The 17159-nt window shown below is 32.4% G+C and overlaps 1 protein-coding gene across 4 annotated transcripts in view; it reads left to right on the forward strand.

Moving 5' to 3' along the window:
- LOC148304189 (NPC intracellular cholesterol transporter 1-like) overlaps positions 1-17159 on the forward strand; it is a 34116-nt gene continuing 16957 nt past the window's right edge. For 3 of the 4 annotated variants that reach the window (XM_088268744.1, XM_088268742.1, XM_088268743.1), the window contains exons 1-10: positions 1-363; positions 5808-5921; positions 7907-8141; positions 9960-10033; positions 10346-10561; positions 11902-12097; positions 14360-14452; positions 15783-15989; positions 16073-16351; positions 16783-16990. In XM_088268744.1, the coding sequence (XP_088124870.1) occupies positions 268-363; positions 5808-5921; positions 7907-8141; positions 9960-10033; positions 10346-10561; positions 11902-12097; positions 14360-14452; positions 15783-15989; positions 16073-16351; positions 16783-16990 (1718 nt within the window). In that variant the 5' untranslated portion in view covers positions 1-267. The remainder of the gene's footprint in view (positions 364-5807; positions 5922-7906; positions 8142-9959; positions 10034-10345; positions 10562-11901; positions 12098-14359; positions 14453-15782; positions 15990-16072; positions 16352-16782; positions 16991-17159) is intronic. The other variant, XM_088268745.1, reaches the window with a different exon arrangement.

Consider the following 17159-nt stretch of genomic DNA (forward strand, 5'->3'; position numbering starts at 1 on the left):
GAATTAGAATATCGTTGTGATTGGTTGATGTTGGTCGTGTGTTTGTGTTTCAACCGATTCAGTCGATTTGTGATTCATCAATAGACATTTTACTCATTGTGTCGTTGTGTCTAGTGAGATAATCATTTAGCTAATTCCGTTTTATCGATTAGTTTAAGTAGTTATAAATTTTATTAACATCACCGTCCAAATGATTTTCTGATATTTTATTAATTTTAATGCCGTATAATAGCCGTTTTCGAAGTGTCAGAATTATCTTCGGTGAAAATGGCTCACCATAATTCCGACATAACATATCCAAGGTTGAGTGTTTCTGTGCTGCGAATATGCTTCGTATTAATTTGTTCTTGCATCACATTCAAGGTATGTAACTTTATGTCGTATTAAACACGTCTTTTGCACAATTCATCAATTTGCGTTCTTGGAATTCTAGCCTACCCACCCTTGTTTATTGTAGTTCCTGTTTTCCCTCAAAATTAATCACTGTCGCATTCGTGTTTTTCGCACGGCTCTGAAGCCACACGATAATATATAAAATCGGTCAATCGTATCATTTCCTTAATGGACATGAAAATAATACTACAATTTAATTTGACATACTTACGCACGATTTATTATTTTACCCATTTCAAGGTTCTAAATTAACATGTTGCTATATTATTGTGATAAGGTTGCAGGTGCTGGTTTTAAATGATAGCTTATATCAAATTAAGAAGTTTAACCTTTGTTACAATATTACGATATTATAGCTGATGCACGGAACGTGCACACAATAATAATTATTTATTGAATTGTTTTAAATTGATACCTGTTATATCCGTGACTATTTCATTAAGTGCGCATATATGTGTATATTTTTTCGTAATACAGATAGAGAACATGCAAAATACATAAGATTAAATTTCTTACTAATTTTGTAAAGCATGAATCACAGATTTCTCTATAAAATATGGCGTTCAAATTCACAAATATGAAATTTTCGGGTCGTATTCTTGGAAATATATTTTATTATGAAGAATTTTGATGAAAAATAAAATAAAAAATTTATACATTACAAAATAAAGTCAAATTAATTATTTTTGAAGAAAAAAAACTGTTGTCTGTCTTTCACTAAGTACATTAGGAGGATAAATATGACATTTTGGTGAATTTTGTTAATAAATTAAAAATGTTTGAAGACATTATTCGGCCTGTAATGAGATAATTCTCTAATAAATTCCATAAAGGTTGTATTAAATACTATATTCTACCAAATGACACCACCGGTTGCCATTTGGCTTTTAGTACTAGACACCATACATACTTAGTTCAGCACAAGAAGAAGGTTAAAGGGCTAAAACAATGTTTTTTTTTACTTAATAAGTCATGCTACAATCTGTTGTTGGTTGAAGTACTATATTGTAACTGTGAATCATCATCCAATTGCTTAAAAATCCTTATTGACTCATGCCATTCAATAAAAATTAAATAACATTTTTACTAACAATTAAAAGCAATTTTTTACCATAATTTATAGTATCATCCTTTCTAGTTTTGCCTTAAGCCACAATATGGTGCATATGGTGCCACATTGAATTGATCTTTGTTATCTGTATTTGTAAATTACATGGATTTAAGGTCATTAGTCATGCTCTCTTGATGTCAACTCAGGGTCACATGTTCAACACATCCAGTATTTTAAAATCATTTATTTTATTGTTTGAATTATTATGGTTTATTATTATTTTAGATTATCTGTTTTTATATACCCATTTATATGAGATTTTTTTGATCCGGTAATAATGATAACCTAGTCATCAGTGTCCAAATTGTGATTTTTTAAAAAAAATATTTGATTATATTAGTGGTTCCTAAACTTTTTCAGTCCAATGCTCTCTATCTATATCACAAATAATATTAGTACTTAAAAGATGAATCCTTGTGCCATCATGTAATTAATGCCAAAGATGATTTTATGATTGTCATAATCTATTTGTAAATGTTTGTGATGTTCCCATACCATAGGATGTTGACATTTATTGAAAAATATATGAATACTTTCAAGGAATATCTAATTATATTTTTACCAACTTTATATTCTCATTATTAACTGATTTGATACATTATGCAAATTATATTTGTTGGGCAAAATACTAATAGTTGAAACCGATTTTTGCTGGATAAATGCCATAATATTCTGAAGAAGATCGAATGGAAATCTTCAACAAAATTTGTATTGTAATTATCAAATACCAATATTTAGTTACATGACTGTCATCATTTTAAAAAAAAGCAACACTCGTTGGCAACCATTGCAATAATGAACATTATACCTTCTGCTGTCCTTGTGAATGAAGAACATAGTTTTTTATTACACATTATAATAAATTATAACGATATTATTTCAGTAAAACATAAAATATTTTGTATGGAATGTCTCCTTTTACACAAATTATGAGTCAGGTTGTGGTCCGCGGCTTTGGCCGGAGGTTTCAGGTTTGACCCTACTCTGCCACAATTTGTTTCCTTATTTCGCAAGGTGCTTTGGATTGCCTCAAAATAGTTTCGAATTAACAGTGTATGTTTTTATTTGTCTTGAAAATAAAGTCTTCTTCCTCTAGCCCTTATCTGCATCTTATTCAATGGTGCATAGGGCACTGCAACGTATCATCTTGATCGTTGACTGTATGAAAGCGAGGTGATCAGTCCTGCGCTTTTTAAAATTGTTAATTATCTCTGTACTTACTGCCAGGTATTCGACTAGTGAACTATAACTGTAACATACGGTTACTATAACCATAAATATGTTGACAACATTTTGAGTGTGTCCAAATACTTGTTCACAAAATCTGGATTATCTCTAATTACAGGAGTTATTTTCAGTTAGTTAGATTTTGTGAACAAGTATTTGGACACACTCAAAATGTTGTAAATAAATTATCTGCTCCAATTATAAGCTTAAATAATAAAAATAAAAATGGTATTTTCTGGCGTTTCTCATGTGTGTGATTATAATCCAGGATTCGGACCTCACATACTAATATAAGAGTTCTGCTTAGTAAAAAGCTTCTTTACATCTCACCAATCGATGTCTCTAGTGAAGTTCTAGTGATTCAAGAACAAGGTTTCTAAATTGGTTCATATATATAGAACTTCCAAGAACTTGAGTAGTGTGGTTGTCAATAATGGGTAGAATCGGTGAATGTTACACGTGTGTAAAGTGATCACTTAAACCAGCCTATGACGGTCGTCAGCCCCGTAAATGCCCAGACTTCCATATTCTTCTTCATCTTTGATGAGATGTCATAAAATAGTAAAAATATGTTGCATGTTGTGTGTGTGTGTGTGTGTATGCCACCATTGGAAACTCACCAACGTATTCAACATTCACATTATTCAATTTGTTTACAGTATCTGCTAGTGGATACAGTTACCAGTTATATTATGAATACTAATAAATTTGGCACTTTTATGTAAACATCTCATTATTACTTTTTAACACAAGATCTTGGTCAGGTCAATAGTATGGCTACTTGTATAGAAAATGGCTTGTGTGTGTGTACATTTTATTGACTCCTTACAAACCTAATATAAGCAACCCTTCCTTGAAATATACTCGGCTTTTATCGCCTTATGGAATCCCATAAACACTTGAGTGCAAAACGGTATCAGTTTTTATGTGAATCTTGACACCATTTCTGATAAGACTCAGTATTAAAAGTCTTCAGACATGGAATTCTTGTAATGTGGGTTCTTGTGTATGCTACCAAGCTTTAATTGCATTCTCTACTCACAAATTCTTCATTCAGTATTCTGTATATAGCAGGGGTTCCCAATCTTTTTCAGCCAGCGGCGCATTTACAAGCTTAGTATTTTGTCACGGCGCTCTACATTAGTAAGCTATTTGGAGTAGACAAAGTGACCCTATATATATATTTATATATATAGGGTCTTTCAATAAAGACTTTCAAATCTTCACAGTTAATAGCGACCATATTGTTGATGCTACATCTCTGACGCACACTTTGTTTTATTGAAATATAAGGATAGAAAGCACTTAATGAAAGATCCTGTATATATTATAGTAGAAAGAAATAGGTACGTACCTACAATAAAAGTAGTTAGGTAGATAGGCACAAAAATTAAAACATCAACAATATGAAATTGAGTTTAATTATATTTATAAGAATTCAGAATTGAAACAGAGAATAACAAAAAAGAAAATATTTGTGGTTTCGGTTAATGATAGAGGATCGACTCATGGCGCCCTTCTTTACTTTCTATGGCTTACCAGGGTGCCGCAGCGCACACTTTGGGAACCCCTGGTATATAGCATTTATATAAGCATCCAAATGAAAGCGAAGGGAGTTTGAAACAATTATACTTTTTTTCTTTTGGATCAATTCCTTACCCATTTTCATAGAGTAATTTACTATAGAGATGACAGTTTATGCGAAACCAATTGAAGTTAGCGGCAATGATGAGTTGAAAGGGGATGTGAAGTCCCCCCCCATTTGTCAGAACTTCAGTCAGGCGAGATGCCACAAATTCAAAAGCATTAATCGAAATCTACCATTAGTTAAATTAATATTTAGATTCCTTTGTACACAACCACATTCGTATTATGTATAATTTCATTTGGAAGAACCAGCAAAACATTACAAAAAAAGTATTTGATGTATGATTTATGCATATATTAAAGTATTGTATTTTACCTGTATAATTTTTTTACGCTCAAAAACTTTTGTCTATTGTATTTTCACAACCTTGTTGTGAAAATACAAAAAAATTGAGAAACCCTTAGTTTGATTGAGTTTAATTAAAACCTTAGTTTAATTGAGTAACCTTAATGGAATACATTTCTCCAATATGTTTTTATACAGGTAGATAGTAAAAATTCAGTATGATGATATGAAAAATGTAATATAAAACTTATTTGTACATTGACGGGCATTGCTTCGCTTCATTGGAGATAATGTTTTGTTTGTTTGTACGAATGTACACATAGAAGCCATTCTTAGCAGTTGTTTTCATGAAATGAAAATACACGTACCTGAGGAATGTTACTCCTACCTTTTTAGCACTGTCCTTGCTACATTCACTCGCAACAGCATTTCAACAACAAGTACATCAATTTCATACTGACAACTTAATGTGTACAATAATTTTTAAAAAATTGCCTGATTTGTATTTTTAAAATAAAAAGGCATTTGATAGGGCGTGGTATGTATGATATATCATTCCCCATCTTATGAAGATCAGGTGGACACCGGATTAGTATTACTTAGCATTAACTTAATTGTTAATAAAATGATGGCAAGATGATCAGTCCTGCTCTTCCAGAATAAGATTAAATAAATTTACTGAAAATTTCACTATTTTTCCACACCCCAGGGAATCGAATCTAGGAGATCATAAACTGTAGCCAAACATACTAACCACTGCACTACGGAGGCAGAGAGTACATTATAATTTTGATATCAGTTGTTAACGAATTATATTTTATGTGATAATAATGTATTATTTAGTCATGTTCTAATTATATTGATGGATAATACAGGGGTACTACTACAATTAAAAATAAAATAATTCCACATAACTTTTTTTTCCCATTTATGAAAAACTATAACTGCAACTTGGAGTTTTCTGACCATTCAATCGAATGATGTATAAATTTTAAATGTTGCTTTTTTTTTAAACCATGAAAGTTTTTATTTTTTACATAAATTTCTTATTTGAAAAGTGACTTGTGTACTTGCAAGTGTAGTGATTTATTTTTTGTATAATGTGGATTTGGAAATGATGTGTCTTTGTCTGGTTTGTTACAGGTATCAGCAGCAGAAGGCCATTGTATTTGGTATGATGAATGCCTAAAAGAAAATGGAAAACCAAAAAATTGTGTATACAATGGTCCACCTAAGATTTTACCAAAGGAAGCATTTGTGAGTTAAATATTTTTTCACTCTATATAAATTAAGTGATCCTAATAAATTATTAAATGTTATTTTATTTGAACACTTTGCTGTTGGGACATAAAAATACGTTTCTTTCTTAATTGTCTGTAGGATGTGGGACATGTGTTTTTTTTTCTTCTTTTTTATTATTCGCTCTTAGTTTGAAGAACACACCAATAAAATATTGAATGAAGGCACAAAATACCACATCGTAACTAATAATTCAAAGTGGTAACTACAACCTGGGAACACTACACTGTGCCGGGTCAGAATTACGATTGTACTTTTCCTTAACTGTGCAATTTCTGAACAATTTTGGCCAATTTGGAGTGCCTGGCATTATTCCAAAAATGACAATATCAGCGAAAGTTACATATTCTGTAATGTCCAGCAAGTTGTTGTTTATTTTACAAAAAATATAAATATTTATAAACGTCACCAAAAAATAAGTTTTACAAGGGTATGACACCTTTGAGCGGAAGATTGATTTTTTAGATTTCACAATGCTTCTAAAATAATATAAAACAATTTTTTTATTTTATTATTTTACGCATAAATTTTTCAAACATTGAAATATGTAACAACATATGCCTCACACCCTGCCAGATATGGTGAATCTCAAAACATCAAAAACTTTCGAAGATGTTTTAAAAACAAGGTTAAAAATATTGTAAAATAAATATTAAAAAAAAAAAAAAAAACACCAATAAAACGCGAATCGTCCTGACTGATGAATCAATGTGTTAATATGAAATTCTACTTAGTAAACTATTTAGTAGTTATAATTTTTTGCCATAAAATGTATTTACTTATTTGTTACATGTAAATCTATAATTTTCTTGATTTGAAAATATATGATTCAATTTTACTACCTGGAAAAAAAAACTTGACAATATATATATCTTGTCTGGTTACATTTCTCGCTGTCTGGGCACACCTACGTTGTTAATAAATTGGACAATTGAAAATAATATGTATGATTAATGATGCCACCGACATATCAATGCATGAATTGTTCAGCTCTTGATAAACAGTAATTGAATTCCAGGATGAATAAGAAGGCGCAATGTCAATGTAGTATTTAAAGCTGAAAGTTATTGCTGAAAAGTTTTCAAATAAAATGGTATAAAAGTATTATACGCTGTAGGTATTATAAACGTATTAATAATTTCATTTATGCTATAGTGTGATTCATAGAGTTGAGGGAATAAACTATTAATCATTTACAGATTACGTTTAAAACTATTATTTAGAATTTTATTTTTAAAGGATAAGTCACTCCTCATAAGGCAAACTGATAGCCAAAGTCTAGGAACGACATAATTTCTATCTAGTATCTCTATTCCATAGTAATGCTTATCTATTCATAATAAATAAACAATAAATAGACTACAAAAATAATTTAGTTTCATTAGTTCACCGTTTTAGGTTTTCTCAATAATATCCATCAGAGCAGTTGTTCTTAACCATGTTGGAGGTACCAAACCCCACCAGTTGCATGTGCGCGTTGACAGAACCCTTAATGGAAAAAAATTATTGCTAGATTGATTTATTCCTTTCAAATAATATACTTGATCTACTGGATAAATGAATATATTGTATGTTGTATCACTTTTCATAATATCCTACAATAAGTCGAGTGTATGTTTTGAGCTCCGCCAAACCCTGGAGACTGACTCACCGAACCCCTGGGGTTCGATCGAACCCAGGTTAAGAACCACTGCATTAGAGACTTGAAGCGGTTAATCATACTATAAATGTGGTGAATCCATGCTCAACGAGCAGATTCTGTTCCACCGACTCAGTTTTGAAATGAATGGCTAGTAAAAACCATCTTCTGTCTTATGTCATGGTGCTACAAGTAGATGACACTTATACGCTGACCTTTATGATGGACAGCAGAGAATTGACAGTTGTTGCGAAGAAGGCGTTATATCGGTATGGTTGACAAATGTCATTTGCATTTTGTTTAGAAAACGATGCAAGAATGGTGCCCAGAGCTGATGGTGAAGCAAGACGGGGAGGTGCGCACGTGCTGCAGTGCCCAGCAGGTGGAAGCCTTTGGAAACAGTGTACAGATTGCCGCCAACTTCCTCAAGCGCTGTCCCACCTGCATGGACAACTTTGCTCACCATCTGTGCGCCCTCACCTGCTCGCCCGTGCAATCGGATTTCATCAAAGTTGTGGGGACCAAGAACACCACCAAGGGTGCCGCAAACAATCTTATTCAATTAATTTTTATTTTGAAATATGATAAAATCGTAGTATTTCGGAGACCCTCGACAGCGAAACTGAATTTGCAGCTGTGATTCTTTTTATTAATTTTGATGTATTTTCTTAAAGCCTGGTTTTGTGTGTTGTGATGTATGTTTCATATTTTCCTTCATGTAGCTACTGACTAGCAATAGGATGACTGAAGTAATCCAATATTAGTCCAGTTATTCAATTAATTCGTCCATTTAAGAAAAAATATGTAGGGTTAACATTTTTTTGTGTGTTTTATTTGGCAGTCACCCAGCGAGAGGATCTTTCTTCCAGTATCAAGTCTAATTTTTATTTACAAACAAAATAATAATAGTTATATGTTATTCAAATGAATGGATAGATTTCAACAATTCATTAAATTCCTGAATTTAATAATTGTATTAGTGATCTAAATTAAACTGAGGTGTAAAAATTAGGAATATATATAAAACTTTATATTACCGTTGGGCCAACACCAAAAATCAATATTTTTGGCCAGAGATGTAATCTGGCAGCAATTTTTGTCGAAAGACCTTTTCTGATTCATTTAAAAAAATTATTTTTAGAATGTACCATACTTTACGGACTTAAAATTGCCTCCAAAATTCAGATGCGTATTAATATACTCGAAATTGATATAAAAATATTTAGTGTTTGATTTAAAATTCCTGCCAGTCTTCAAAATGGCTATATATTCGATACTGAGGGAAACCTATATCTATCTGGCAACATTGCAGTGATGGGAATCGTGCAATAAAAAAATTTTGTCCACTAAATAACATAACACATTCATTTGTAGTTCACAAACACATATGACAGTTGTGTAATGCAATGTTTTCCGAGGCGAACACTCCCTCCTCCACTCCGGCAAGCATTCCACAAAAGCCCCTAAAAATTTTTTAAAGGTTTTTTTTAGTCTGGCTTTGCAATCTAATAATATAAATGTTATTTTAGTTTGTCGCGCCTTATAGTCAGTAAAATATGGTAATAAAATATTTTAATAGTACTATGGCTCGAATGCTAATTTTTAAATTTAACTTATCATTTGAATAATCTCGCATTTTGACGTATGTAGGAATATTCAAGTGTGCGTAGTCACAGCAAAAAAAATTATGTTGAGTACAGTGATTTACGTCATAAATAAATAAATTTTGTTATAACAATCTATGTTTAAAAAAAATAAAATTGAATAGAGTAACATTCTAAAAATATTTTTTTAATACTTTTAGTCTTGTCTGCAGGTGCGAGAAAAGAATGTATGAAATGTCACAACACCTAAACCTTGTTTCAATTTATTTTGCAATTGGTGTGAATCAAACCCTTGATGCCAGTTTTGCATCTACTCACCTGCGCTACAGTGTCTATTTTGATTTATGAAATGAATTTACTTAAATGTTTTGTTTATATTAGTATTATATTTTTATTTTTCAGTTCTAGCTTCGTCAGTGAGTTTCTTTTTCAAGTATTACATAGTTTCCTATAAAGATAATACTCTTTAAAAAGGAAATCAGTACAATTATGAATATCTATTATTAACACTCTTAAGGACGGGAAAAGTCCCTGTTTCTACCCATTTGGTCGATTGATGCTTAATGACGGGAAGGGTATTTTTACCTTCTGCGCCGGCCAATGTATGCTGCTTATGTACCAATCTCTTTTTGAAGGTCTTAACTATATGAACACAATTATCAAATCCCGTTGCCAGCAGTCCGCAGGCGTAAAAAACACCCGTCCCAAATATGTTAAAATATAACAACTTAATAATTTTGCTTTATTTTACAGGTGAAGTTGTAACATCCTTGGAAGTTTATCTATCCCAAACATACATGAATGGAACCTTTGATTCCTGCAAACAGGTAATATTTATTCATTGAATTAACGCACACTTGTTTCACCCCCTTTTCCTTGAAATCTGATATGACAAGGATCTGACAATTTTTTTTTACTAATAGCCATTTAAATAATTCCACGATGTTAGTTATCTGGCCAAACCTGGGGAAAATTTCAATTTCAGCATAGAAAAATCTTTTAAATGACGCCTTGCTCTCCCCAGGAATAAAAAAATCGGAACAAATGATATTATACAATACTTGTGATGTAGAAAAACCTTTAATAATATGACAACAAAATTAAATGTGGCTGATGAATTATTGGATAATGTATTTCAGGTCCAAGTGCCTTCTACAGGACAGTTGGCTTTAGACATGATGTGCGGAGCGTGGGGGGCTTCTCGCTGTACGTCGGAGCGCTGGTTCCACTTCATGGGGGACGCGGCTAACAATCCTTATGTGCCCTTCCAAATAACCTACATTAGCACCGACTCTCCAGTAGGCGACATGACGCCAGCCAACCTGCCTGTACTGCCCTGCAGCACTGCCGTTAATGTAAGTCATACATAGCTCACTCCTTTCAAGGACGTCATAAATCAAAAAACTTGATTTTTCAGGAGAACGTTTTTAAAGTTTGAAAATATAAAACAATGTTTTAAAAATAAATATCAAGCCACTTATTGAACTTTTTACTGTGCAACAGATCTTTTTAGGTTAAACCTGAAAGTTTTTTCTCCATTTGAAAAATAACTAGTTTATTTAAAAAAATAATTAAACAATACCTTTTCATCAAAATGCAAAAACAACACTTTTTGCCCTGTAGCGGGTAAATATTAAGTTAAAAATATGCCTCTTTTGCTGGGATGTAGTACATTTTCTGGGCATTCCAAAAACATGCACATCTGAAAATTGACAATTTTTGATTTATGACGTTCTTGAAAGGAGTGAGCGACATGTGAACACTGTGAATCCATTTTTCTTCCTGATAATTGAGCGGCCAGAATTATCGCTTCATTATTATGAATATCCCAATTCACAATGCTTGCTCATTAGCTATTTCATACATTGCTTGGCATAAAGCTGTACCCAACTTCAACTCGGGTAGTGAGAATTCATGCCAGTGCTTATATAAATTTATCAGCTATTTATCTATGGGTACTCATCTCTTTTTACGTGCCCAGAAGGTGTTTATGAGGGTTTTCAAAGATATTCATCTGATATTTTTTCTATGGACATCCATCTATGCATTTAACACTAAAAAATTTGGACATATAACTGAATAAAATTTACATTTATTTGCCATGCAAATTTTAATGCTCTTATATTTTGCAATATCATTACTGTTTTCATCAATATATTTTTTAAATGAGTGTGCATAAAAACGTGTTACGAAATGAATGTGATTTTTCTGTTTCTGATAAGATGCTCCCTCTCTCACATTGAATCTCTTATTCTTTATTTTTTTAAAGAAGAGTTAATACTATTTATACACATACTATGTACGGTGCTGAACGGGCAATTTTTAAAAAAATTTATTAGAGTTACACCTCCTAATTTTTTAAATGTTTTTTACATATTTTTTTGAACTTGATAACTTTTAAATTATGAAAACTCTTTAAATAAGAAATAAAATGATAATTTTATTTACATATTTCTGTGAGTAGGAAGTGGTTAATCATATAAAATTGGTGTGTATAAAATTTGTAACATCGATCATACTTGGAGTGTAAGTAATTTTACTCAGACGTTAAATACCTAACCGCAGATAACATGAAAAATAGTGTATTGTATGATCCATAAGATTATGGCAATAAGTGGGAGATATTTTGGGTGCAAGCATTCCAACCACCTGTACCGGAATTGTTTGGTTTGCTCACGGTAGGTTTGTGTTACAGAACGGCACGGCATGTGCATGTCTGGACTGCGAGTCCTCGTGCCCTGTGGCCCCCCCGACCCCCCCCGCACCCACTCCCTTCACCATCCTGGGCATGGACGGTTACGCTCTTGTCATGTTGCTCCTCTTCTTCCTGGGCTCTTTGCTCTTCGTGTCCGGTGTGTTCTGCTGTTCGCCCTCGCCCAACAACACAGTCGGTAAGTTTTTATATTCCGGACTATTATGGGATTATTGGTACGGCCTCTTATGATTGTTATTTTGAGAATTAGTTTTTTTACTTGCCATCTCATGTTTAAATTTCCCTTGTGACTTTATTTTTACTTTTTTATTTTATTTTGTAATGACAATTACTTCATTTTTTTGGGTTGATAATTTTGTTTGTTGGTTTTTTTTTTTAGTTCACTTGATATTTATTTTTACTACTATTTGTAATAGAAATGATTAGACTCAAATGACTAATACAAATAAAACGTATTGTTTCTTTTGCATTTAGCAAAAAAGTTCGTTAACACTGACTTTATATGACGATATAAGGTACAAAGTGTCAGCCTCCGGTGGCTGACGAGGCGCAATTAAAATGCCTTGTGTCGGTCACCGGTGGCCGACACTGGCAGTCAGTGTTAAGTAATATTTTGTTATCTGTACATTTGTAGCAAAATGGATTTATATAATATGGAATACTTGGTATAATAGATATTACTTTTTTTTCTATTTTGAGACTAATTATTCTTTACTTTCCGTTGCTTCTAAAATAAAATTTAACATAGTATACGAATCCTGGATTTTGTATATTTTATATTACTCATTTGTTTTTCTATACATCAAATTCAATTCGCTAATTTCTTCTACAACTTTTTCTTTCTTTACTATATAAAGGTAGGAATTTATCTGGTATTTCAATATGTAGAACTTTGAGATATTGCAATTGCACGACCCATGAATTTGTTTTGTTTTATTTTTTCCTTTTATCTGCACCACAGTGTGTAAAGTACTGCTTTAGGTGATTTGGTATTGAAGATTGAGCATGCACCTCAGAGGATTGCCCAAGAAATATTGATTCTCCCCAAAAATAATATATTATGTAATAGTTTTTGTTTTTACAAACAAAAAAATATAAATATGCACTCATTTATCTTTTTATAGAAATGAGTGTAGGTACATAAAAATAATTATTATAACTTTTAAATGTTAGACAGCACTATTTAATAAAAATGAATGTAATGCAAATTTGCAAATGAAAAAGGTTTATCTGATTCAGTATTTGAAACAATTTTTTATTGGAATTTCAGGAGTTTCCTAATAACTTGGCACTATTTTATTTATTCTCATTCAAGAACCATTTGTAAAGCAGTGTTTTTGTGTGGTATTTATAATAAAGTAAAACCTTCATTATGTATTCTTGAAAGTAGGAATCAGTATTTTCATTTTCCTCGGTATAAGGTGGTGTATTTCAATGTAATTAATTATCAATTACACTTTGATTGAATATTTAAAGCTACACCATTAATATAAAGAACTTTGCCATGTTGCAGATTTTTGTTAGAACTTATTTCTTATTTCAAGTTATAACAGTTATCAAGGTATACCACTTTTAAAACTGCATCTATGATAAGCTTAAATAGCAACTCGATCCTGTTAATGTAAATTTAACATCTATGACTTGTGTAAAACTTCAATCATTCATAATTTTTATTAATAAAATTGTTGCCTAAAATAATTTAATCTAACCATGACAATTTAGTGTGGTATTTGTAAAACATTTCGAGATCCTGGAAAAAGTAGGAAGAATTACACTGTATACGACAAGACAATATTCTGACTGACGTTTAACCCTAAATTTACAACTATGCATTATGTTGCAAAATGGAAAAGAGAAATGCTACCAACGTCATTGTAAAGTATGGAATATTTCTGGTTGAGCTTTACTAAAATTATTAATCTTTTTAAAATTAATTATCAATGTGTGAGTTTTTAACTATTTGGAAAATGTTATTTCATGCTGAATTATACAATATCTTATATAATTCAGCATGATACTACATTTTACAAATGTTCTTTCGTGGCCCTTTCTGTAAATGTACTGTGTTTTCTTCCAAGAATGATTAGAATTTTACTTTAAAAAAATATATTATGTTTAATTAAATCCATTAAAAAAAAGTAATGGTATGATTAATTTCTTAATGCAGTTTAATTTGCATAGTATTAACTTATTTTTAGTAAAACTACTAAATATTTTCATTGAAAATAGAAATCTATTTGTTCTATTTTACAAACACAAATTTATATTTTACTTCAAATAAACGGCAGTCTATTAAATTTGTGTTGGAAATGTGTTCCTGTTATTGATTTGAATATATTTTTGGACAAAACACAGTTATTTTTGTAAGGCGTTGATTAAGAGTGGGGTACAGTAAAATGTAGTATGGTGGCAGCGGTCGCATGATACGGGTGTGTTGTAGGGTGGCTGAGGGGCGGAGCTGTGGAGGCTGCTGGGCGCCACCTCACTGGGGCCCCAATACCCGAGACTTCACCCCTGCACTCGCATAGATCCAGTACGGTTACAATTTTACACTACTAACTCACTCACACCATTTACTGCCACTAAGTACTCGTCGACGCATGTATGATATGTATTTGCGTAAATCTGTTTAATATTACTACCTGTATCATTTCACCGCTCTTGTTTTATTTTTGCTCACATTTTACATCACACCATTACAGTATTTATGCATGTTCGAGACCGGCCCCTATTCACTTTATAAAATTCCCATTTTCATTTCACTTTCGAACATACATCAGCTTATTGTTGTCGCTTAAATGTCTATAATATTTTATTTTGCTTGAGAAACATCCCTTTTTATTATCCAGCAATGATCTGCAAGCCTATTTAAATTCCATTTTCCCTGACAATGTTTTTCCATTGTGGAAATATCTTGGTAGAATAGCTTACCATGTTCATCACTCAGTGTCGAGATTTCCAGGAAAGAAGTCCATGAAGAATGTATTTTACGGGACTTGTTACATCCTAGAGCTTTATTATTTTTACAAGTTACTTTTTTAGTCCAGGTATCAGATTTCTTTTAGGCTGTAGAATGGTCTTTTGGTTCTCTCCATACTATTGGAATTACAAATGGCATATTTCGTACTTCTCGTTTAGCCAACTACTGAGAAATGTTACACAAGATGCACAGCAAATATGAGGGGCCCAAGATTTGTCCCGATCACCAATGTGTCACCTGAAATAAAGTTCATATGCCTTTTTTATCCAGGGAATAATACTCCTTCTTTGCGACTTCAAAGTTAGTTCACCATACCCATAACATAAATTATTTGGATGGTTTTCACAATTTTGCACTTGAACTCAAAGTAAAGACGATTAATTCGCCATTAATTAATTTAAACACATTTCTAACTCGACACGCACATCAAAATTGAATAGATGTGATACACGTGAACGACGTACCAAGATTATCAAGTTCGCAAGACTTGTTTTGCCAGGTCTGGCAATAATTGATATTTATTACAATCTATATTTTCATACATTTGCGAGCACCTTCTTTTAATAAAACTGCAAGCAAATAGAGTTACATCAAACTAGACACTTGCTATCTGTGAAATGTGTATTTTTTTTAAACATATGTATAACTCCAAAAAACTGAGCCTGGTTGAACTAAACTTTTGCGGTTGAATTCGGCTTTGTAGCAGCAAAATACATAATAAATATCTACACTTATCCATTTAACTAAATTACTGTTGACCAGTATTATTGAAATTCGGATTACCGAGGTCCGAATACTGTAGGTTGTACTGTATTATATAAAAAAAAGACAAAACTACATTTTACCATCTAAAAAATGAGCCTCTCTCTTTTATTTTCCTAAGGTGTTACATCAGACACGGAGCAGGAGCTGTCTTGTCCTAATGGCGTGAGGGGTGAGGAGGGTACAGGTGATGTGTCCAGGGGGAGAGACGAGGCCCCGCCCTCCACGCTGGAGAAGCTAGGTGCCGGAACGGAGGCCTCCTTGCAGAGGTTCTTCACCTGGTGGGGGACCCTATGTGCGCAGAACCCCTGGCCTGTTCTCTTCTTCGGTAATTGTCATTCAATGTACCTGGTTGATTACTACAATTGATTATTTCACACAATATGGTATAATGAGTTATTTTGTTCCCAGGTCTCTGCATGGTTACAGCATTGGGTCACGGCATCAAGTACATGAAGATTACAACAGATCCCGTCGAGCTCTGGGCCGCACCCAACTCCAGGGCCCGCCTCGAAAGAGAATACTTTGATTCTCACTTTGAACCGTTTTATAGAACCGAAATGATAATCATCAAAGCAGTCGGCCTTCCTAATATTGAGCATACTACATCTAGTGGAGTCGTTACCTTTGGGCCGGTATTCAATAAAACTTTCTTAAAAACGGTTTTTGATTTACAAGAAGAAATAAAAAGTAAGTTTCTTATGTACTTTGGCAATCGATGTGACACATTTTGTATGAATTTGTGCTATAAACACTATGCGTATAGCTAAAAATCATATTACAGTTTTGATCAATTTTAAATTTTATGTATTTTTTTAATGGTACCATTTTAATAGAAATTTAAATTTTATGCTAAAGTTTATTATCTAAATTGTAAAAAAAATAATTTGTTAATATATACATACATATATGCCAATATTTATTTCCTTCTAAACCAGTATTCTTTACTGTTTAAGACTTACTGTGAACAATATTTTTTCATTTTAATCTGCTAGTTGCGCAAATAGGCAAAAACAGTCTTCTCGCAAGAATGTGTTACTGAATAATATTCTCTCAAATTAAAATATTGAAAGGATACAAATAGGTGAAAGTTTAAGCATTAATTCTGCGATAATTTGTAGGTATTGGAAAGTCGGACGATACTGGACTAGAGCACATCTGTTTCGCTCCTTTGAGTTCCCCTATTACGGGACCTGCTACCTTGGAGCAATGTGTACTACAGTCGATTTGGGGCTACTACCAAGACGATATGGAAATATTTGATTCTACCGATGTTGATCCAGACGGTTTCGAAACCAACTACCTCGACCACTTTAAAAGCTGCACACAGTGAGTTTAGCTTCCGGTTGTACCAAAACATATCATTCATACTTAGCTTTCCCATGACTGAGAATCTCTGAGGTCTTTGCCTTTATTTGCTATACTTGATTTGGTCTTGAGTTCCATTCATGTGACATTTCCTATTATGATTGTTTATATGAATGACACTTATTGTTAC

The sequence above is a fragment of the Brachycentrus maculatus genome, unplaced genomic scaffold (genome assembly GCF_059751285.1).
Source record: "Brachycentrus maculatus isolate JH-2025_06_01 unplaced genomic scaffold, ASM5975128v1 h1tg000326l, whole genome shotgun sequence".
Lineage (NCBI taxonomy): Eukaryota > Metazoa > Arthropoda > Insecta > Trichoptera > Brachycentridae > Brachycentrus > Brachycentrus maculatus.